Source organism: Microcaecilia unicolor, chromosome 11, assembly GCF_901765095.1.
Source record: "Microcaecilia unicolor chromosome 11, aMicUni1.1, whole genome shotgun sequence".
Lineage (NCBI taxonomy): Eukaryota > Metazoa > Chordata > Amphibia > Gymnophiona > Siphonopidae > Microcaecilia > Microcaecilia unicolor.
Genome location: NC_044041.1, coordinates 125,647,146 through 125,671,672, shown reverse-complemented (window position 1 = coordinate 125,671,672; position 24,527 = coordinate 125,647,146). Strand labels below are relative to the sequence as shown.

General features: G+C 46.1%; 1 protein-coding gene across 1 annotated transcript in view; it reads left to right on the top strand.

The window, feature by feature from the left end:
• Window positions 1-24,527, top strand: part of LOC115480250 (solute carrier family 22 member 20-like) — a 79,741-nt gene that overhangs the window by 9,289 nt on the left and 45,925 nt on the right. The window contains exons 3-4 of the mRNA XM_030218783.1: window positions 9,721-9,875; window positions 13,256-13,424. Of these exons, the coding sequence (XP_030074643.1) occupies window positions 9,721-9,875; window positions 13,256-13,424 (324 nt within the window). The remainder of the gene's footprint in view (window positions 1-9,720; window positions 9,876-13,255; window positions 13,425-24,527) is intronic.

Sequence of the window (24,527 nt, the reverse complement as noted above, 5' to 3'; positions counted from 1 at the left end):
TCTGGGGGCATTCATCTTTCCAGTGCCCTCTTTCCTTACAGTAGGCACACTGATCCCTCTCCAATCTTGGTCTGGGATTCTCCCCCCTTGGCCGGGATTGATTGAAGGAATCTCGGGGCCTGGCTGGTGGTCCGGGGTCCCACTTTGGCTTCCCATTAGCTAGAGGTCGACCTCGATTAAGGGTGGAATTAGTAATGGCTGCCGCTAAAAGGTCGGCCTTCTTCTGCATCTTCCGGTCAGCCTCTCGGCGCACCTCCTGATCTCTATTAATGAAAACCTTGGTTGCGATCTCAATTAGCTGGGTGGTATTCATCCCTGCGAATCCCTCCTGACGCTGCAACTTCTTCCGGATATCTGGCATACTCTGGGCCACCAATGCACTATTCACCATTCTCTGGTTTTCTAGTGCTTCAGGATCAAATGGGGTGTATGTTCTGTAGGCTTCAATTAGTCACTCTAAAAAGGCCCCAGGGGATTCAGCTGCCCCTTGGAGAATTTCAGAGACCTTTGCCAGATTAATGGGCCTCTTTATGCCTTTCCTCATACCTTCCAGCAAGTCCCGGCAATAGCCAGACAACAGTTCATAGTGCTGCTCATTATTTGGATCCCAAACTGGAGCTGTGCGAGGAAACCGAGCTCTAACCCATTCCTCTAGGTTCTGTGTCCCCTCGGGGGCACGCGCTCGCGTGATGGCCTCAGCATTTTGCAAAATCTTCCGCCTCTCCTCAGTTGTGAAGAGGGTCAGGAGAAGTTGTTGACAATCAGTCCAGGTTGGGTTATGGGTGGCCATAATGCTAGCCACTAGGTCCACCACTGCCTGAGGCTTTTCAGTATAAGAGGGGTAATGCGTCTTCCAATTCAGGAGATCGGTGGTTGTGAAGGGTACATACTGATAGGCCTGTGCCTGTATAACCTGACCCTGATTATTAGGATCCGGTCGAGTGGTAGTTACCTGTCGGAGTGGCAGAACTCTCGAGGAGGTGGGAATGGAATCTGAGGTAGAGCTAGGAGCTACCCTCCTATCATGCTCAAAGGTGATTGCAGCAGGTCTAACCCATTCAGGGGAGGTAGGTTGAAACCCTGAGGGATGGGGAGGGGTACTCATAGACTGAGAGGTGGTCACAGGTGAGTCAGTCCATTGAAAGGGATGCCGGGCCCCTGATGAGTGGGTAGGGGTACTAGAGGGAGAGGCTGGGCTCCCCTTCTCATGTGCACTGTGGAATGCCCACTCGGTCTGCAACAAACTTCCCTTCACCCACGATCTCTTCATCTCTCATTCCCTTCACCTGCTTGCCCTAACTGAAACCTGGCTCTCCCCTGACGACTCTGCCTCAGTTGCGGCTCTATGCCATGGAGGCTATCTCTTCTCCCATACTCCCCGCCTAGTTGGCCGTGGAGGAGGCGTCGGGTTACTACTCTCGCCCTCCTGTAGCTTCCAACCCCTCCTCCTACCACAGTCTCACTGCTTCTCATCCTTTGAAGTCCACTCCATCCGTCTATTCTACCCGTTGCCACTCAGAGTGGCAGTCATTTACCGCCCCCCTGATAAATCCCTCCCTTCCTTCCTCACCGACTTCGATGCCTGGCTTTCTGTTTTTCTTGAACCCTCATCTCCATCCCTCATTCTCGGAGACTTCAACATACACGTTGATGACCTGTCCAACTCTCACGCTTCTCAGTTCCTCACTCTAACATCCTCCTTCAACCTCCAGCTTTGTTCCACCACCCCTACTCACCGTGATGGCCATTGCCTTGACCTCGTCCTCTCCTCTTCCGGCTCACCCTCCAATTTCCACACCTCAGCTCTTCCTGTCTCTGATCATCACCTGATCACCTTCACACTTCTTCACCCTCCCCCTCAGCCCCGCCCAACATTAACCACTACTTCCAGGAATCTCCAGATTATTGACCCTCCCACCTTATCATCTAGTATTTCTAATCTCCTCCCCTCCATCATGTCCTCCGAGTCTGTTGACGAGGCTGTCTCCGCTTACAATGCCACTCTCTCCTCTGCTCTGGACACCCTTGCACCATCCACCTCCCGTCCCACAAGGCGTACTAATCCCCAGCCCTGGCTGACCCCTTGCATCCGTTACCTTCGCTCCTGCGCCCGATCTGCTGAACGCCTCTGGAGGAAATCTCGCACCCATTCAGATTTCCTTCACTACAAATTCATGCTATCCTCCTTCCAGTCCTCACTATTCCTTGCCAAACAGGACTATTACACCCAATTGACTAATTCTCTCAGCTCTAACCCTCGTCGTCTCTTCGCCACCCTTAACTCCCTCCTCAAAGTGCCCTCCGCTCCCACCCCCCCGTCACTCTCTCCTCAATCACTGGCTGACTACTTCCGCGACAAGGTGCAAAAGATCAACCTTGAGTTCACTACCAAGCCACCTCCTCCTCTTCACCCTTCAACCCTCTCCCTCAACCAACCAACCCAGACCTCCTTCTCCTCCTTTCCTGATATCTCCGAGGAGGAAACCGCCCGCCTTCTTTCCTCCTCAAAATGCACCACTTGTTCCTCTGATCCCATCCCCACCAACTTACTTAACACCATCTCTCCTACTATCACCCCCTCCATCTGTCATATCCTCAACCTCTCTCTCTCCACTGCAACTGTCCCCGACACCTTCAAGCATGCTGTAGTCACGCCACTCCTCAAAAAACCATCACTAGACCCTACCTGTCCCTCCAACTACCGCCCCATCTCCCTCCTACCCTTCCTCTCCAAGACACTTGAGCGCGCAGTCCACAGCCGCTGCCTTGATTTTCTCTCCTCTCATGCCATCCTTGATCCGCTTCAATCCGGTTTTCGCCCTCTTCACTCGACAGAAACAGCACTTTCTAAAGTCTGTAATGACCTGTTCCTTGCCAAATCCAGAGGCCACTACTCCATCCTCATCCTCCTGGATCTATCCGCCGCTTTTGACACTGTCAATCATGACTTACTTCTTGCCACACTGTCCTCATTTGGGTTCCAGGGCTCTGTCCTCTCCTGGTTCTCCTCCTATCTCTCCCACCGCACCTTCAAAGTTCACTCTCATGGATCTTCCTCCACCCCCATCCCCTTATCTGTTGGTGTTCCCCAGGGATCGGTCCTTGGACCCCTTCTCTTCTCAATCTACACCTCTTCCCTGGGCTCCCTGATCTCATCTCATGGTTTCCAGTATCATCTCTATGCTGATGACACCCAACTGTATCTCTCCACACCAGACATCACCGCGGAGACCCAGGCAAAGGTATCGGCCTGCTTATCCGACATTGCTGCCTGGATGTCCAACCGCCACCTGAAACTGAACATGTCCAAGACCGAGCTTATCGTCTTTCCACCAAAACCCACTTCTCCTCTTCCTCCACTTTCTATCTCAGTTGATAACACCCTCATCCTCCCCGTCTCATCTGCCCGCAACCTCGGAGTCATCTTTGACTCCTCTCTTTCCTTCTCTGCGCATATCCAGCAGATAGCCAAGACCTGTCGCTTCTTCCTCTTTAACATCAGCAAAATTCGCCCTTTCCTCTCTGAACACACCACCCGAACTCTCGTCCACGCTCTCATTACCTCTCGCCTGGACTACTGCAACTTACTCCTCACCGGCCTCCCACTTAGCCATCTATCCCCCCTTCAGTCTGTTCAGAACTCTGCTGCACGTCTCATATTCCGCCAGAACCGATATACTCATATCACCCCTCTCCTCAGGTCACTTCACTGGCTTCCGATCAGATACCGCATTCAATTCAAGCTTCTCCTTCTTACCTACAAATGCACTCAGTCTGCTGCCCCTCACTACCTCTCTACCCTCATCTCCCCTTACGTTCCCACCCGTAACCTCCGTTCACAGGATAAATCCCTCCTCTCAGTACCCTTCTCCACCACCGCCAACTCCAGGCTCCGCTCATTCTGCCTCACCTCACCCTATGCTTGGAACAACCTTCCTGAACCCTTACGCCAAGCCCCCTCCCTGCCCATCTTCAAGTCTTTGCTTAAAGCCCACCTCTTCAATGCTGCGTTCGGCACCTAACCCTTACCGTTCAGTGAATCCAGACTGCCCCAATTTGACTGCCCCTATCGGACCGACCGTTCACTTGTCTATTAGATTGTAAGCTCTTTGAGCAGGGACTGTCTCTCTTTGTTAAATTGTACAGCGCTGCGTAACCCTAGTAGCGCTCTAGAAATGTTAAGTAGTAGTAGTAGTAGGAGTCAGGGAGTGGAGCCCAAAGCGGGTCTTCGGAGGTTAACAGGGAAGGATGTGGCAGAGGAGGGTAGAGACTAGCTGAAAAGTCCAACCTAGGATGTGGTGGGGTTCGCACAGTGGGGGAGGAACTATCCGGAGAAGCCTGTACTGGAGAAGCTTGGGCTGGGCGGCGTGGATCTCTAGGGGCGGCACGGAACCCCAACAATGGGCCATAAGGTGGTGGCTCAAGATCTGAGGGGTCATCAGAGAGTATGGGTTTCTCAGGCAGGGTAGGGGCGGAAGCCACCGATTGGTTGGTAGGCTTCCTGGGGCTCTTTCCCTCTTCCAGTTTAGATTTTCTAATCTTTCTTTGAACGCGGCCCAACATGAATTTTACTGGGGATCCCATATAAGTTTTCAACCAAGAGGGAGGGTCAGTCACAAGGCTGTCCCAGGAATCTATATAGGGGAGTTGTTCAGAATATTCTGGTTCTCCTACAACTATGCTGTAGACCTTCCGGATTACTTCAATATCTAAGCTGCCACTAGGGGGCCACCCCACTCCCATAGATGGCCACTCAACTTCACACAAGGTTCTTAAAGTACTTGAGCTTAAAGTCTGTCCATAGTCATTAATTAAAAATCCTTTTTTAAAATTCTTAAGCATACAATCTAGGGGGGTATCAATTTGTCTAGATGATGTCCCACCCATAATGCTTACAGTTACAACACACAAAGAGGGGGGGGGGAATTTTTGAAAGTGCAGTAAAGGGTCCGCACGCTCGAGACACTAGGTAGACAGACAGCAATCGCTTCCTTCCGTTGCTGGCCAATTGAACTCGCGTTAATTGGAAACGCAGCTATAAGAAGTCCGCACTCAGTTAATCATTCACGCATCACACATTCTGCACAAAAAATCCCACCCAACAATTTCAGATTTCTCAGATACAGATAAGCTCAAGCGGTTTCGCTTCTAATCTCCACTAGACTAGAAGGTACTAGGGCCTTCGCTGAGAGTTGATCAGGCTCTCCTTCCCCCAATTTTTGAGGGGCTGGTTTACAACTTTCTAGCTAGAATTATAATACAGAATACAAAATACATACCCGGTGAATGTTCTTCAGTCAGTTGGGTGCTGGGATTAATGCAGGATTCAGTATCCCACCGCTGCCACCAAGAATTGTTGCAGGAATGGATGCATGAATTTATGATACTTCAGGAGTCAGACAGCACACACCAGAATGAGAGAGTAATCTTCTTTATTTGCCAGCAAACAAAGTAGAACATCAGCATTAAGTCTCTTCTTCTCTTTCTCAGCTCTCTGTGTCTTTCTCTCAGCTGCTTCTCTTCTTATGCTGTCTTCTCCTTCTTCTGTCTGTTCCTTCTGTCCTTCTCTTTCTTCTGAGCTCTTCTGACGTAAACTGCTTCTTCTCCCACTTAAATACAGTTCTATCTAGCCTAGCCTAGCCCCCTTACTCTCCAATTGGTTAAGGAATAGATTGATTACCTTGCCTCAACCAATCAGCTCTATACAAATATCAGTTACATAGGTTCCAGACATCCTAAACTGACCTGTGACCTGGGGCCCCTTACACCAGACATTTGGGCTCCAGTCTCTTACATGTTATTATGATTGATTTCTCATATTCCTAGTACTAACTGCTAACTAAACTCTGGCATTCATTAAAGGGGTCAAGGGCCAATCTTACTTAATGGCATACATATCAGGTTATTACTTTCAAGACCATTTCTACATTTTACCTATAATTAATCAAGGAGAAGAGAGCTGACTAGTCCTGACCTCTTTCACCTATCAGCTTATACATTGAACCAGCCAGAACTGCAGATAACTTAAAACACATGTTGGCCTCTTCACTGCAGTCCTTGCTTGAACTCTTAAACAGCAGACAAAGAGTAATACAGAATTTAACAGACATTCTACACAGACACAAAACTTATTAATTTACACAGAATACAGCATATTCTAAAGTAAGCATCCTTATAAGACATATTCTACATACTTATAATGGTCTATATATCTAAGCTATCTCCTTATAACAAAATCTACATATCAAGAACTTCTAAATAGTATTTCAGCTTTAAACTACAGTATGCCTAACAGTATACAGATGTTGAGCTAGCATTGGCAATTCACAAGGGTGAAAGAAATTCCTGTCTCTGACCTTTCTAACCTTTGGCTTAGCCAAGCTAGACATTGAAATAATATGAACCATCTGGCATTTCTTCACTTTAGTTGCAAGGTAAAAAATTAGAATTCAAACTTCAAGCTTTTAATATCATTTCTCAGAGTTAACACTTTCTTTGCCCATGGCTGCCTCAGGGCCATCCTGACATACGGTTTGTTTGATGCTCCACAGAACAGAATGGCACACCATATCTCTTTGGAAAAATGGCAATGACGGCAAGAAGAGATGAAAGCCGGGTCTGGGTCTGGAATCTCTTCCACTCAGTTCCTCACTTGCCCCCTGGGTCCTCTAACGGCTGCAGTGGGTCACCGCAGAGACAGTGCTGAAAGATACCTCTCTGGCCAGCGGAACCTTTCTTCTGCTGCGTCCTGCCTGCTGGAAGAGAGGCAGCTTTCAGCACTGTTTCTGCGGCGACCCATTGCAGCTTTTGGAGGCACCCGCGGGCAGGTGAGAAGCTGGGGGGAGAGTTGTTGGACTCCAGAGCAGGCAGGAGAGATGCCCAGAAATAGTGGATTTCGAATGATTGTCCCCCAAACTTCTGCAGCACAGCAGTTGAAAATCACTAAAGTGAACTAAGTTGTTGCTCCCCAAGCTTACAGGTGTGATGTTTGACGCCATGCTGCCTGCCCTGCTCCCCCCTCATGCATTGAAACTGAGCATGGGGGAGGGGTGTACACAGGGAAGGCCACATGGTGGCAAACATCACTGGAGAAAGGCCTCTGCCTCGCTGCATATTGGACCTCAGAATCAGCAGCCCCAAACATGCCTACCTACTGCAGTGTTGATGTTCCGCAGCACCCCCACGGCTGGTTCCTCCACCAGCCACGTGCAGTAGCTGCTGCTGGCGAGGTGATATTAGACGCTGGTTTCCTCTGATTGGGCCCAAACTTCCAGTCCCAGCTCAGCTGTTTTTGGGACCGGAAGTTTGGGCCTGATCAGCTGCAAACGCATCTGAGGGGGAGAAGCAAAGGTAAGAAAAAATACTTAAGGAGGATCGGAGGCAAGATGACATCCATATAGGAAGCATTGGAAGCTGCTCCTCCAACCCACCTTAACTTTGTTTGAGTTTGTTCATTCTCCTTTGTCCTCTTATGCCCAAAAGAAGGGGAAAGCAGAGGGTATTCCCTGCTCTCTCTGCTAGTCCCGTGGTGGGACCGATGGATCGCTTCACAACCTCAGGCGATCTTGCAGGGCAGACTTCTTCACTGTGGGGTGTAGCAGCGGGAGGTGAACTGCTTTCCCCACTTGAAGGTGACGACTCTTTGAGCCCAGACGTGTGGAGCCCTCCGGTGATGTTGGCAGCCTTGCAGAATGGGCGTCCTGGATCTTCGAAACCTATGGAGGGGTCGTCTGACCTGGGAGCAGGGGCTGCCCTAAGCAATGGTTTGCTTAGTGTAGCAACGCAGGATAGCGTTGCTCAGCTTTCCACTGGGGATAGTCGAGCAGAGATTGAGGAAGTGATTGATCCCAGCAGTGGAAGAGCTCAAGTAAAGACACAACTTCAATCAGGTATTTCAATGGTAAAAAAGCCAGAAAAAATTACTTTGGAGACTATTTGGGACGCTTTCGTGAGTTTGGAGAGTACTTTTTCAAATAAGATTAATTCAATGTTGATGGTTACTCAGGTATTACCTGAAAAAATTGTGGAATTGAAAACTGAAATACAACAATCAAAGTATTTTGAACAGTAATTAAAGATGGACAAGTTGCATTAATCAAAGAGAACTTATTGTTACAAAGAAAAATAGAAAGTCTGGAAAATCAGCAAAGAATGAAAACTTTGCGATTTATAAATTTTCCTAAAGTGTCAGCTGTGGCTCCTTTAATCACCTTTAAGAGATACCTAACAGAAAATTTGAAAATACCAGAGCAACTTTATCCTCCGGTAACAATAATTTATTATCTTTTACCCTATGTTAAGAAATCTACGGGTCAATTATTAACAACGAATCCTGAGATACCACTTGATGAGTTAAACCTGTCTCAGACCATAGAAGATGAATCTTTGGGAGTACAAGCTGCTACTTTAGTTGTAGATTTTGTTCTTCAACCAGGTCGTGATTGGATTCTAAAGACTTTTTTTCGCTATAGACAAGAATTATTTTTGAACTATAAAATTAAGGCTTTCCCTGATGTATCTAGACAAACTCAAAAAAGGTGCCAATCCTTTTTAAAACTTTGCCCACGTGTCCTTCAATAAGGGGGAACTTTCTGACTTAATTTTCCTTGTAAGTGTTTTGTTAAATTGCAGTCAGTTAAATGTTTTTTTTGAAAGTGAGCATTTGGTGTCTTTTCTGGACTCTAAACAAAGCCCGGTCTCACCTCCTCTGTTACTAGCTCCTGTAATATCTACTCCGTAAAACGAATTGTAAAACCTGGGAGGTTCTTCCTTCACTTTTTTCCTTTATTAATCAAATATGATTCCTTGAATTGTGCCTTGCCTCCGATAATTTGTGGACTTTAGAACATTTACTTATGAGAACATGTTAACTATAATAACTTTCCTTTAAAGATCTGCGACATTGTTCTTTCTGTTCAAGAAATCTTTTTTCTTGTATATTGTATTGAAATTAGTAAAAAGAAAAAGAAAAAATACTTAAAAAATACTTTTTAAACTTGTACTTCCTTACTAAGTACAAAAGTACAGCTTTTTCGTAACAAGTTATAAGTAAAAAAGTATTGGGGAAAAAAACTGTAACCCATTACAAGTAAAAGTACTGGCAATTGTACTTAAGTACTGTAACAAAGTACAAGTCTCTGATAGCAGAATACACAAAAACTACAACAAAGAATCACCAAATAAAATCTCCTTACCATGACTAGAAACTTGTGGCTACAAGCCTAATACTCAAGCTAAACTGAAAAAGCCTAGGCAAAAGGAAGTGATTTAAACTGTTTCCTACTTAACCAGTTAGTGCCGATGAAAATAACCAGTTAGCAATGAACTGAAAACCAGCTATTTTGGGGGTGTTCTGATATTCAGCACTATATCGGCCAGGTTAACTGCATAAATAGGCCCGCATAAACATCAGTCCTATTTTTATGCAGTAACCCATAGCTGGTTAAGTGTTGAATCTCGCAGTTAACCAGCTGTGCGTTAGCTGGCACTGCAAACCCGGAAATTCAATGCCAGTGCCTGGACATGGCCAGGCATTGAATTTCCAGGATTACCACCAGTGGAGGTCAGTAAATCACTGATCGCCACTGGCTGACTATCGAGCCCTATGTATAAGTCTGTGCATGCAGGGTATGGGAAGGGGACAGTCCACCCCCCCCCCCCCCCCCCGGCTTTCTCATAGTTTGATCACGAGTCTCTAGTTTTTTCCTGTCTTCATCTCAGGTTTGGGCGCAGGGCTCTGCTGATTTGGTGCTACTTGCAGCTGGCCATAGCTGGCACCTGTGTGGCATTCCTCCCTTGGTTCAGTGCCTACTGTTCCTTTCGGTTCCTCTGTGGCATGGCCTTCTCTGGCATTCTCCTCAACACCATCTCTCTGAGTAAGTAGTAACTTTACACATTTTCAAAAACATTACCATCGGTGAAATGGTGCTTGACCTGTTTGCTGTATAGGTAGTTATACACATACAGACTGTAAATATATGAGTTTAACTTTATAAAGACTAAATGGAAATGTTTCCATGGGCAAAGTTAGGTGGACTTTTCATTAACGTGCATACTTTTGAAACTTCAAGGGTACATATGAAAATTAACCCAGAAAATGAGTGTGTGCTAAGGAGCAGCTATTCAGTGGCGTGGCTCCTGCATACGCATAAGCAAATAATTTATCCCCATTTATTTATTTATTGGGATTTATTAACTGCCTTTATGAAGAGATTCACCCAAGGTGGCGTACAGTAGGTACAGTTTAACATAAAACTTACAATTTTGTTAACAGCATAAAAATAGTGAAATAACCAAGAATAAACATGAATACAATAAATGAGGTAAATTTGAAAACAGTAAATTGAAACCTAATAATAGATCTACCATGAAACAATATCAAAAATATACACATAAAGATAAAGAGATATGGTTATGCTAAATATTTCTCTCAAACCTTCGACAAAGGAGAAGTGAAGTACAAACCAATACCAAAACAATAATACGTCGCTATAAACACTGTTTTCAGTCTTATATACTCCAAAAATTATATATGGCTTCTGGCCATTTAAATCACTTGTGCGTGGCTATCTGGGGATATTCAGCAGCACTTAAATGGACAGTGCTTCTGAATATCCCCTCTAACCATCCTTGCTGAAACCAGCTAGTGTGGGTAGTCCAGGGGTGGAGTTAGGGTGGTGTAATGGAAGTGAATTTAAAAGATTGTTTTTCAACCCTGTCTTGAACGACCAGTGCACTCGGGGTCTGTATTGTTGATTAGAAGTAATTCTGTTTGAAAATGATTGTATAAGTGTTATCTTAAAGGATTGCTTTTTAACCCTGCTTTTGTCCGATAATACACTCTGAAATCTTCTGTCTTTGACCGAAAGTAACTTTCCTTGTAAATACAAAAACAAGTTGGAATGCAGAAGATAAGACACAGCTCTAACTAATTTGGTATGCAAAGGGGAGGATGGCGCTGGTTTCCCAGGCCCAGCTTGGCCACCTGGACTTGGGAAAGTATGTGATCACGTTCCCACAGACGTAAGCATAGAAGCATTCTGTAATTTTCCCTTAGAAGCTTTTAGTAACTTTCCTTAGGCTCTGGACATGAGCTCAGCGCCTATAAAAAAAGGAGGGTTTGTCACAGTAAGGTGGGGTTCATCTGTGAGTAATGTACGGACTGCGCAGAAGGTTTGTTCCTGGTCCAAAAAGCTCCTGGCTCTCGCTGTGTGAACCGGGCCCCCCCAGCTGTTGATAGGAACCTGGATGATGGAGACCAGTGATGATTGTATGTATGTATATTATTGCTTCCTTTCCTGGTCTAAAGAACTCTTTGCATTGCTTAGATGTAGAGACCAGTGATGTAATGATTGTTTATACAGCTAATCCTTGTATATGTGCTAACCATTATATATTGTATACATATCCTAATCATTGTAAAATTTAGCTCCTCTAATAAAGGTTTCATTTACTCATTACGAATCCAAAAGAATCCATGGTAATCATTGAGCAGTTTGTGCTAGTGAGACAGGCTGTAAATCCATAGCAGTACAGGTGGAGAGGAAGCTTAGCCATTTAGCGGGCAATTTTCAGTCCACTATTTGGCTGAAAAATCTCATGGGAGTTAACTGAATATTGGCCAGAGTCCGGTTAACTTCCAGATCCTGCCCAAATGTTTTGTCAGATCCCTCCCTCCCTCCACCCCCCTTCCCTGGAAGCACACAGCCCCCCTTTCCGATCCCTCTCCCTCTCTCCCACCCTCCTGAGCCCCCCTCCCAGCCCCCACATGTCTATACTTTCTACCCCCCACTCCGGGCCTACACATTCAGGATAGGATCTCTGGGCCTACCTAAAGTCCCTGGTGGTCCAGTGAGGGTGATGTGGACAGGAACAAAACTCACTCAGTCCTTTCCCTAGTGGCTGTTCCTAGAAAATGGCTGCCACAATCTCTAATAGGAGCCATGCAGTACTTTAGCTGTACTGTGAGACTGCTGCAAGGGGCCATGGTAGGCATTTTCTAAAGGCAGCCATTAGAGGCAGGAGCAAATGGGAATCACTCCTTCCCCCATCACCCCCACTGTACCACCAGGATCTTTAGGTAGGCCCAGAGGGTCCTATCCTGAGTGTGTGGGTGGGTTGGAAGGGAGGTCTTGCCTCATTGGGGGCTGGGAGAGAGGGGTATTGGAAGGGGGACTGCATGCTTTCAAAGGAGGTTGGGAGAAAGGGAGGATCAGGGCACCTGCAACTCTTATGCGAGTCCTGGCAATATTCAACTGGGACCTTAATAAGTTCTGTCTGCCTGCACAACTCATTTAGACCCGGATTTAGAGCCAGTCATGGCCCAGCACTGAATATCCAGAGCTAATTCTGCCCATGGTGGCCAGTATTTAAAAAACATTGACCGCTGTGGGCTGAATATCAACCAGCATGTTTCTATGTTTTCTAATTAACCTGGTTTATACCCCTGATTCAAACAAGGTGCCAAAACATGATCCATGTCGGGTTTTCTTCTAATAAACTACTTTATCTTCTCAAGACATCTGAGGAGTCCTGTGTTTTGTGGGCAACTCCATTTGTTTGGTTTGTGCATCTTTTGTGATGTGTGGATCCTTTTCCTGTTCCTTTTTAAATAGTGAGTTCATAGGTTTTCTCACTTTTTCACATTTATCTTTATTAGGAACCACCATCAAAACCTATCTTTTTTCATATTTTTCTTCTTCATAATTGTTTATGTGCCTGTACGTATGTGTATATTTTCCTTTCCGTGGCTCAGCATGACTATATTTAGTGTTGTAAACTGCTTAGAGGCCAGTCTTGGCATGAGTGGTATACCAAATGCCTGTAAATAAATAGGAACTATGGATTCTCTAGAAAGCAATCATGCATAATAATAACAAACACAAATGGCCTACTGTGAATCTTCAGTTCACTACTTACAAGAACAACAAAGGCTAAATAAAAAACAACCAGTCCCACACACCCCCACCATCCCTGCTTGGGTAATTTTTAATGTGAAAGTATGCTTGTATTATTGCTGTCAAAATCTATCCAGGTCCTCACAGAAAGAGCTATACGTGCATTTTCTGAGCATGCAGGTTGTACAGTTACCCTGTAAATGGGCAATTGGAACATTCTTTTGGGCATCTGTAGAGCTATGACTTTTAGAGAAGTCTGTGTCATTGACAGTTTGACCTTCTTGACACATCTGTGGCTGGAGAGACTGTTTTCTCTGTTGGAACAGGATGCCCACTGTAAACGATTTCTTCTCTTGCAGTACTGGAGTGGATGCCACCCAAAGGCCGCACCTTGGTAGCTACTATCTTTGGCTACGGTTTCACCTCTGGCCAGTTGATCCTTGCTGGCATAGCCTATGGCATTCGTGAATGGCGTTGGCTCCAATTCACTGTCTCTGTCCCCTTCTTCTTCTTCTTCCTCTATTCCTGGTAAGAGGCACTGGAGTTAAATGTGTGTAGTGGGGGAAGTGGGGACCTCTTTCAAGCAGGTACACTGCCTAAGATGTTCCAGTATGAACACATCATGAACAACTGAAGAGAGACATTGAAGGAGGATAGAGCCACACCTACAGTATGAATATAGCACAAACAACTAACAAACTTCAAAGGAGGAGAGAGCAGCATCCTAAGACACCCGCAGTATAAATATAGCATTAACAGCTGAAGAGAGACCTTAAAGTTGCAATTGTAGTATCCTGAGGCACCCAATGTATGAATACAGAAGTAAAAAAAGAACCTATATATTATCATAGCCTAGAATATAACTAACAATTTTAGGCGGCTTCTATTTACATACTCCTACTCCATTAGCAACTTAATTAACAAATCACCAATAAGAATTTGTTTATCCTTTATTTGACTATTCCAATTCCCTATTGTTGGGTCTTTCTAAAAGAGATTTGCGGGTCTTACAGGTTGCCCAGAATGCTGCTGCCCGTTTGATTACTTCTACTACTACTACTACTACTTGAGATTTCTAAAGCGCTACTAGGGTTACACAGCGCTGTACAGTTTAACATAGAAGGACAGTCCCTGATTACTGGATGTCCTTGTTGTGAACATGTTACTCCATTTTTGAAGCAACTTCATTGCCTGTCTGTTATCTGGTGAATATGTTTTAAAGTTTTAACATTGATTTTTAAAATTATTGTTGACAAAGCACCATCATGCTTAGCCGCCACCTTGAAGATTTATTTCCAACCCGCTCTTTGCAGTCTAGTAACCAGGTATTACTTGAGGTCCCAAGTTTTCAACATTAGGCTTGACCTCTAAAGGGAATCAATATTCATGGTTGTTGGCCCAACTCTGTGGAACTCACTGAGACGTGTGGAGGGGCATTTTTAATAAAACGTCTGATTTTAGACATTTTGCTGAAAGCGTCCAAACATCAAGTGGCAAACATAGCCATTTTTGAACCTGAAAAACACTCTCTTTTTGGTTCAAAAGTTGTCTTGTATAGTTTTTAGAACGTTTGATGGTACATCTCCAGATTACTTTTTTAGAGTAGTTTCTTTTCCTTCAGTTCATGGAATCTTGAAAGCTAGAAATCCATACTGCTTCATCTTACCCTCATTTTTAAATGTTAGATATAAAAAGATTCTGGAAGGCTCCTTCAGTTATCAGACCCCTCATTTTTGGCTTTCCCTCTCTTTGGAACTTCATGTTTCTTTGTTATGTCATAAGAACTTGAAGACTTATTTGTTTAAAAGATTTCTGTCTTAATCCTTAGTTTACTTATATGACATTTGTTTGGGAGTTAGCAGGATATAAGAATTATATCACATCACATCACTTAAAAATCACCTTTTCTAAACATTTGTGCTTTTCTTTTGGGGGGGGGGGGGGGAAACTTCCAAGAGAAAAATGACCAAAAACCAGCCACTGAGATATCTGGGGGGGGGGGCAATCATTCTTAGTAGACTGGCCACACTGACATCCCAGCAGAGCAGTGACACAGTCTAGGAGGCACTGCAGTGGACTCCACAAAGAAGATCCTAGGTTCACATCTCATCATAACTCCTTTACATTGTATGGTGAGCCCTCCAGGAACCGAGAAAAACTTACTGTACCTCACAATACACCACTTTAATAGCCCTCAGGCTTGCAGGTGTCACATATATGTAGGTACAGTAGGTATTCAGTGGCTGTTGGAGGGCTCACATGTTCCACCACAAGTGTACCAGTTAGAGTGGGATATGGGCCTGAGTCCCTTTCTCTATAGTCCACTGCACCAACCACTAGGCTACTCCTGGGATCTGCTTACTGCTCTAACAAGAATGGTCATCATATCTGAAGCTATCATAGAGCCTGGTATATACTATCACAGCGTCTTTTAGTTGCAGCGTTCACATATTTCTCTTGGATTGATTCACTCTACTTTTCACTCCGCGTCTTTTTTAAGATAGCATGTGTTTCAACCATATAAGCTTATGTTTTTAATTTTATCCTCTTGCACCGAGGATGTGTCTCCAGGAGCTTCTGCCTAGGAGGGAAGGGTTAGGACAGTGGTTCTAGTTGGAGATTCAATCATTAGGCATGTAGATAGCTGGGTAGCTGGTGGACGTGAGGATCACTTGGTCACTTGCTTGTCTGGTGCAAAGGTGGCAGACATCACTCATAACCAAGATAAGATTGTAGACAGTGCTGGTACAGGTGGGTACCAATGACCTAGGAAAATGTGGGAGATATGTTCTGGAAGCCAAATTTAGGCTCTTAGGTAGAAGGCTAAAATCTAGAGCCTCCAGGGTAGTATTTTTGGAAGTGCTCCCCATTCCAATTGCAGAACCCGAGAGACAGGCAGAGCTCCAGGGTCTCAATGCATGGATGAAACAATGGTGCAGAGAGGAGAGATTTAGATTTGTTAGAAACTGGGCATCATTCTGGGGATGGGTTACACCAGCGGTTCCAAAACTGTGTACCACACCACCCCAGGGCATTGCATATTTTCTGCACCACTCACCGCCATCCAAGCCACTGCTGCTACTTCTCTAGATGAGTAGCAGCAGTGGCAAAACAAGCTTGTCCATGGTGTTCTTCTTAAAAGTGCCCCCCCCCCCCACACACCTTAATAGAGAACTAACCTTCTTGTTCCGGGTTGCAGGGTAGTTTGGTATGACGTGGCTCCAGCTCTCAATAGCAGTCTAATCATGTCGCACAGGTTGGGAACCACTGTGTTAGACTGCTACCCTATTAAGGTGGTGGTGGTGGTGGGGGGACACTTTAAGCTAGCTTTGCCACTACTGCTGGTCTAGGGAAGCAGCAACGGCAGGGGTATGGGGGGTGTAGAGGAGGCAGATGCTGGATTGCAGAGTGAAACAGGGGATTTAGGCAGAAGCTGGGTAGAAGGGAGAGAGGGGACAGGGGCTGGATGGAGGGGGAGAGAAGGTGAGGCTAAAATGGGTTGGAAGGGGGAGAGAAGGTGGGCAGAAGCTGGATGGAAGGGACAGAGAAGGTAAACAGAAGATGGATGGAGGAGGGAGAGAGGTGGGCAAAAGCTGGATGGAGGAGAAAGAGAAGGTGGGCAGAAGCTGGCTGGAAGGTAGGACTCAATACCATCGGCGGTGGCAGCAGCAGTGGTGACGGTGGCGGCAGCAGCAGGAGCGGTGACAGTGGCAGGGACACTTTAGAGGAAAAGTATATCCTAGGGGCTCCGTGACCTGATAAAGTTTGGGAATTACTGGGTTACACCATTACCAGGGTGGAACCAGGCTGCTGATATCAACATTTAAAAAGGAGATGGTGCAGCTTTTAAACTAGAAACTGGGGGAGGGCTGACAGTTGCTTAAAAGTGCATGGTTCGGAACAAGATAGTCAATTCAATTAAATCTAGGTCTTATATACCGCTAATATCCCCTGTTTAGGGTTCAGTGTGGTTTATAACATTAGTGGAAGAACAGTTACAGTTTTATAAGTAGGACAATGAGTGAATACATTCTTATTGGATAGATATGATGTTATAGAGCATTATACAGTGTGATTATTGTCGGTGTTAAATTTGATATTTCTAAAGTGATCGCTGGGTGTTATACAGCATTCTATGGAAAGAAGAAGGTTTTTAGCTTCTTTGGTAGTTGTCTAGGAAGCAATGCGAGTGTGATCATTTTAGTAGTAGTGATTTTATGTCTTCAGTTGATGGTGGTTGGAATGATTTGCATAGATGGCTTGCTTTAATTCCCTGTCTTGCATCTAGGGTTTATTTATTTTTATTACATTTGTACCCCGCACTTTCCCACTCATGGCAGGCTTAATACAGCAGGCAATGGAGGGTTAAGTGACTTGCCCAGAATCACAAGGAGCTGCCTGTGCCGGGAATCGAACTCAGTTCCTCAGGACCAAAGTCCATCACGCTAACCACTAGGCCACTCCCTCCATCCTCTTGTGTGCACCGCCTCAAAATGGTGATGCCCTGACATGCCTTATATAGTTGTTAAGATCCGCCCAGTTCATCCCAGGTTGCACCGGGCAGGGCACCACCATTATAAGGCAGCACTTACAGGAGGAGGGAGGGAGTGCTAGTCAATCTTTCTTAAGGTACGAGTTGGTGTTGGGGGGAACCACTTCTGGAACACCAGGGCTAGCCTTTTGTGGGGCAGGCTGGGCCTGACAAGGGCCCCACTGGACCACCAGGGTTCTATGTATTTTTGGTGTGGGGGGGGGGGGTATGTGTTTATGGGGGTGAGAAGTCTAGGGTCCACCAGACCTCCAGGCCGTTATGTGTTTGTGGGTGTGGGGGTCCTGGAGGTCCTGCAATACATGCAAATGCATGCTAAGCAGGGACTCACTATTCCTCCCCAATGCCCTGGCAAACCCTAACACCAGCACTGAGCTGGCATAGGGTTTGCCACAGGAGGAGCACCCTTGTTTGGATCACTGCCCACTGAGCATTAGGGAGGAATGCAGGAGACCCTCTTTTGCATGCATTTGCACGCAGTTGTGTTCAGAGCCGGAGAGCTCATTATTTCATGTGCTTGCCAGCTCTGAACATGTTGTGGTAGCAAATGCGGGCACTTATCTGGTGCTAATGGCTCACGCATTTGCTTCTGAGCACCTGCCTGTAGATGAGGTATATAGATGGAGACAAGATGGATAGTACAAAGTCAATTGGGATAAATAGATGGGTGGCTAAACTCAAGCTAAAATCTTTGTACAGTTAAACAAGACATAAGTACATAAGTATTGCCACACTATAACAGACCAATGGTCCATCAAGCCCAGCATCCTGTTTCCAACAGTGGCCAATCCAGGTCACAAATAACTGGCAAGATGTCAAAAAAGTTCAATACATTTTATACTGCTTATCCCAGAAATAAGTGGATTTTCCCCAAGTCAGTTTAATAACGGTCTATGGACTTTTCCTTTAGGAAGCCATCCAGACCTTTTTAAAACCCCGCTAAGCTAACCACCTTTACCACATTCTCTGGCAACGAATTCCAGAGTTTAATTACATATTGAGTGAAGAAAAATTTTCTCTGATTCATATTAAATTTACTACTTTGTAGCTTCAATGCATGCCCCCAGTCCTAGTATTTTTGGAAAGAATAAACAAACGATTCACACCTACCCATTCCACTCCACTCATTATTTTATATACCTCTATCCCCTTAGCCGTCTTTTCTCCAAGCTGAAGAGCCCTAGATGCTTCAGCCGTTCCTCATAGGGAAGTTGTCCCATCCCCTTTATCATTTTTGTCGCCGTTCTCTGTACCTTTTCTAATTCTTCTGTATCTTTTTTGAGATGCGTTGACCAGAATTGAACACAATATTCGAGGTGCAGTCACTCCATGGAGCGATACAAAGGCATTATAACGTCCTTACTTTTGTTTTCCATTCCTTTCCTAATAATACCTAACATTCTATTTGCTTTCTTAGCCGCCACAGCAGCACACTGAGCAGAGGGTTTCAACGTATCATCAACAATGACGCCGAGATCCCTTTCTTGGTCGGTGACTCCTAACGTGGAACCTTGCATGACGTAGCTATAATTCGGGTTCCTCTTTCCCACATGCATCACTTTGCACTTCCTCTCATTAAATGTCATCTGCCATTTAGACACCCAGTCTCCCAGTCTTGTAAGGTCCTCTTGTAATTTTTCACAATCCTCTTGCGATTTAACCACTTTGAATAACTTTTGGTCATCAGCAAATTTAATTACCGCACTAGTTACTCCCATCTCTATATCATTTATAAATATGCTAAAAAGCAGCGGTCCAAGCATAGACCCTTGAGGAACCCCACTATCTACCCTTCTCCACTGAGAATATGTTACGTCTGTGCTTTCCTCGCCCTCTGGTGGCCAGAACAGGTGGCTGCTATGGATCATCACCCGTTCCAGATTTTAGCTGAGTCCGGTCCGGATCTTCCAGGCTGCCAGGTTTGCTTGCTTGGATTGAGCCTGCACAGCCACCATAGCTTCCTGGTGATTGCTGCAGCTGAGTCTTTCCTGTCTGGGCTTATTAGCCATTTTGAAACTCTCTGGCTTTGCCTTTGCATTGCGTCTTAGGCCCTGGTCGTGGGTGCTTGTGCACTTCTACCTGAGAGACTTTGTCTGGACCTGTTTCTGTGTTTGCTGGTTTCCTGCCTTTTGAACCTTTGCCTGGACCTGGACTTTGTTTTTGCTTGCAGCCTGCCATTTGAACCTTGGCCTGGACCTGTCTTCTGCTTGCTGGCTGACTGCCAGAGACCTAGCCTGGATTTGCCAGTACGTCTGTTCTGCCTTGCTTCTGGTGTGGGGTGGTTTTGCCTGCCACTGCTGCTCCTTGGCAGTGGCCCAGGGGCTCACAAACCCAGTTCCTGTTTAGTGAACGTGACAGAATGCAAAGGCCATGAGCTCAGTAAGATCACCCTACCAGCTGGGGTTCCAGCCTATGACTTTTTCTTCTGTTGGCAATCTGGGTCTCTGCCCGAATGCGGTGCCTAGTGCCAGTTCGGAGTCCGGTCTCAACCCAGTTTCTGACCTTTATTTTTGGATAGGGCTCCAGGAATACCGTGATATACTTTTGTCTGAGCCTGCCTTGAAGAACACTCCTGAAGCTGCAGCTGAGAGAAGGCGTGTCGGCTTGCTAGGGGTCCTTAATTACCCAGTTTCTGCTATTGATCCTTCCATCACGCTCCATGAGTACCGCCTCAGACTTCTCTCTGATTACACCCTGTGGTATACTCCTGAAGCTGACGTTGAAAGACAGCGTCAGGCTCACCTGCTGCCTCTGTGGAGCCCCGGTGCAGTTCCTGAGTTCATGCTGAGTTCCAGCCCAGTGCCTGAGCCTGCTCTGAATTCCAGCCAAGTGCCGGAGTCTGCTCTGAGTTCCAGTCAAGCTTCTGAGCCTGTCCTGAGTTCCAGCCAAGCTTCTGAGCCTGCCCTGAGTTCCAGCCAAGAGGTTCCTGAGCCTGCTCTGAATTCCAGCCAAGCGCCGGAGTCTGCTTTGAGTTTCAGTCAAGCTTCTGAGCCTGCCCTGAGTTCCAGCCAAGCTTCTGAGCCTGCCCTGAGTTCCAGCCAAGAGGTTCCTAAACCTGCTCTGAGTTCCAGCCAAGCACTGGAGTCTGCTCTGAGTTCCAGTCAAGCTTCTGAGCCTGCCCTGAGTCCCAGCCAAGCTTCTGAGCCTGCCCTGAGTTCCAGCCAAGAGGTTCCTGAGCCTGCACTGAGTTCCAGCCAAGCGCCGGAGTCTGCTTTGAGTTTCAGTCAAGCTTCTGAGCCTGCCCTGAGTTCCAGCCAAGCTTCTGAGCCTGCCCTGAGTTCCAGCCAAGAGGTTCCTAAGCCTGCTCTGAGTTCCAGCCAAGCGCTGGAGTCTGCTCTGAGTTCCAGTCAAGCTTCTGAGCCTGCCCTGAGTCCCAGCCAAGCTTCTGAGCCTGCCCTGAGTTCCAGCCAAGAGGTTCCTGAGCCTGCACTGAGTTACAGCCAAGCGCCGGAGTCTGCTCTGAGTTCCAGCCAAGCTTCTGAGCCTGCCCTGAGTTCCAGCCAAGATGTTCCTGAGCCTGCTCTGAGTTCCAGCCAAGCTGCTGAGTCTATGCTGGGTTCCAGTTCCTGCCCAGCTGCTGAGTCCATGCTGAGTTCTAGTTCCAGCCAAGTTTCTGAGACTGTTTTGAGTTCCAGCCCCGATGAGCCTGAGTCTGCTCTGTGATCCTGCCAAGTGCCGGAGTTTGCACTGAGTTCCAGCCAAGTGCCTGAGCCTGCTCTGAGATCTTGCCAAGCGCCGGAGTCTGCTCTGAGTTCCAGCCAGGCTTCTGAGCCTGCCCTGAGTTCCAGGCAAGAGGTTCCAGAGTCTACACTGAATCCCAGCCAAGTGCCTGAGCCTGCTCGGAGTTCCAGTCAACTGCCTGAGTCTGTTTTGAATCCCAACCCAGAGGATGCTGAGTCTGTTCCGAGTTCGAGCTTCAGCCCTGCTGTTCCGGAGTCCGCTCCGAGGTGGAGTTCCAGCCCAGCTGTTCCTGAGTCCACTCCGAGGTTGAGTTCCAGCCAAGCGGTGCCTGAGTCTGCTTCGCGGTCCAGTCCTGAGAGCGGTCCGAGGGTCAGCTTTGATGCCTGTCTGGATGTCAGTCTTGACTCTGGTTCCAGCTTCAGCCAAGTTACCCCTGGTCATGCTTTGAGGCTCCTCCGTAGATTCCACCATTGCTACCCGTGGAGACCTGAATTCCCCATGGAGGTAGGGGAGTCTTGAGGAGGAGGTACTGTTACGTCTGTGCTTTCCTCTCCCTCTGGTGGCCAGAACAGGTGGCTGCTATGGACCATCACCCGTTCCAGATTTTAGCTGAGTCCGGTCCGGATCTTCCAGGCTGCCAGGTTTGCTTGCTTGGATTGAGCCTGCACAGCCACCATAGCTTCCTGGTGATTGCTGCAGCTGAGTCTTTCCTGTCTGGGCTTATTAGCCATTTTGAAACTCTCTGGCTTTGCCTTTGCATTGCGTCTTAGGCCCTGGTCGTGGGTGCTTGTGCACTTCTGCCTGAGAGACTTTGTCTGGACCTGTTTCTGTGTTTGCTGGTTTCCTGCCTTTTGAACCTTGCCTGATCCTGGACTTTGCTTTGCTTGCCGCCTGCCTTTTGAACCTTTGCCTGGACCTGGACTTTGTTTTTGCTTGCAGCCTGCCTTTTGAACCTTTGCCTGGACCTGGACTTTGTTTTGCTTGCCGCCTGCCTTGTGAACCTTGGCCTGGACCTGTCTTCTGCTTGCTGGCTGACCGCCAGAGACCTAGCCTGGATTTGCCGGTACGTCTGTTCTGCCTTGCTTCTGGTGTGGGGTGGTTTTGCCTGCCACTGCTGCTCCTTGGCAGTGGCCCAGGGGCTCAGAAACCCAGTTCCTGTTTAGTGAACGTGACAGAATACTAACCATTTAACCCTACTCTCTGTTTTCTAGATCCTTTAACCAGTTTTTAATCCACAATAGGACACTACCTCCTATCCCATGACTATCCAATTTCTTCTGGAGTCTTTCTTGAGGTACTCTGTCAAATGCCTTTTGAAAATCCAGATACACAATATCAACCAGCTCGCCTTTATCCACATGTTTGTTCACCCGTTCAAAAAAATGTAATAGATCGATGAGGCAAGATTTCCCTTTACTAAATCCATGCTGGCTTTGTCTCATTAATCCATGTTTTTGAATATGCTCTGTAATTTTGTTCTTTCTTTCTTTAGATTTTGCTCACATCTTTTTCAGTAGTAGCTCAAGGTGAGTTACATTCAGGTACACTGGATATTTCTCTGTCCCAGGAGGGCTCACAATCTAAGTTTGTACCTAAGGCAATGGAGGGTTAAGTGACTTGCCCAAGATCACAAGGAGCAGCAGTGGGATTTGAGCCGGCCACCTTTGGATTGCAAGACCGGTGCTCTAACCACTAGGCCACTCCTCCACTCCTCCACTTTATAATAGTCTCTACCATTTTGCTCAGCACCGACATCAGGCTCACCATTCTATAATTTCCCAGATCCCCTCTGGAACCATTTAAAAATATCGGCGTTACATTGGCCACCCTCCAATCTTCCGGTACCATGCTCGATTTTAAAGATAAATTACATATTACTAACAATAGTTCTGCAAGTTCATTTTTCAGTTCTATCAGTACTCTGTGATGAATACCATCCGGTCCAGGAGATTTTCTACTGTTCAGTTTTTCCAATTGCCCCATTACATCCTCTAGGTTTATAGAAATTTCATTTCTTCCGACTCGTCAGCTTTGAATACCATTTCTGGCACTGGTATCTCTTCCAAATCTTCCTCGGTGAAGACCAAAGCAAAAATTCATTTAATTTCTCCGCTATGGCTTTGTCTTCCCTGATTGCCCCTTTTACCCCTCAGTCATCCAGCAACCGATTCTTTTGCCGGCTTCTTGCTTTTAATATACCTAAAAAACATGTGTTTTTGCCTCCAACACAATCTTTTTTTCAAAGTCCCTCTTTGCCTTCCTTATCATTTGACTTCCTTTGCATTTCACTTGACATTCCTTATGTTGTTTCTTATTATTTTCAGTCGGTTCCTTCTTCCATTTTCTAAAGGATTTTCTTTTAGCTCTAATAGCTTCCTTCATCTCACTTTTTAACCATGCCAGCTGTCATTTGGTCTTCCTTCCTCCTGTTTTAATTCACAAAATATATTTGGCCTGGGCTTCCAGGATGGTATTTTTGAACAGGATCCATGCCTGATGTAAAATTTTGACCCTCACAGCTGCTCCTCTAAGTTTTTTTTTTTCACCATTCTTCTCATTTTACCATAGTCTCCTTTTTGAAAGTTAAACACTAACGTATTAGATTTCCTGTGTATACTTATTCCAAAGCTAATATCAAATCTGATCATATTATGATCACTGTTATCAAGCGGGCCCATCACCATTACCTCCTGCACCAGATCATGCTCTCCACTAAGGACTAGGTCTAGAATTTTTCCTTCTCTCGTCGGCTCCTGTACCAGCTGCTCCATAAAGCTGTCCTTGATTTCATCAAGGAATTTTACCTCCCTAGCATGCCCTAATGTTACATTTACCCAGTCAATATTGGGGTAATTGAAATCACCCACTATTATCGTGTTGCTCAGTTTTTTAGCCTCCCTAATTTCCGATAACATTTCTATATCCGTCTGTTTATCCTGGCCAGGCGAACGGTAGTACACTCGTATCACTATCATTTTCTCCTTTACACATGGAATTTCAATCCATAGGATTTCCAAGATGTGTTTTGTTTTTGCAGAAATGTCAATCTATTTGATTCAAGGCCCTCCTTAACATATAATGCTACCCCTCCACTAATTCGATCCTATCACTACGATATAATTTGTACCCCGGTGTGACAGTGTCCCATTGGTTATCTTCCTTTCACCAGGTCTCAGAGATGCCTATTATATTTAAGTTGCAGAGTGTGTAGCAAGCTAGCCCAGGAGCGGAGTGAGTGTATAATTAGTCACCACATGTATTAAAGGCTTGTAAGAAGAGCCAGGCTTTCATCTGCTTCCTGAAGTAGAGGTAGTCTGAAGCAGTGTTGTATAGCAACAGAGTAAAAGTAATGTGTTATATGTTCTGTCCTCTGACAGCCTCGCGCTAGTTTATAATGTGAC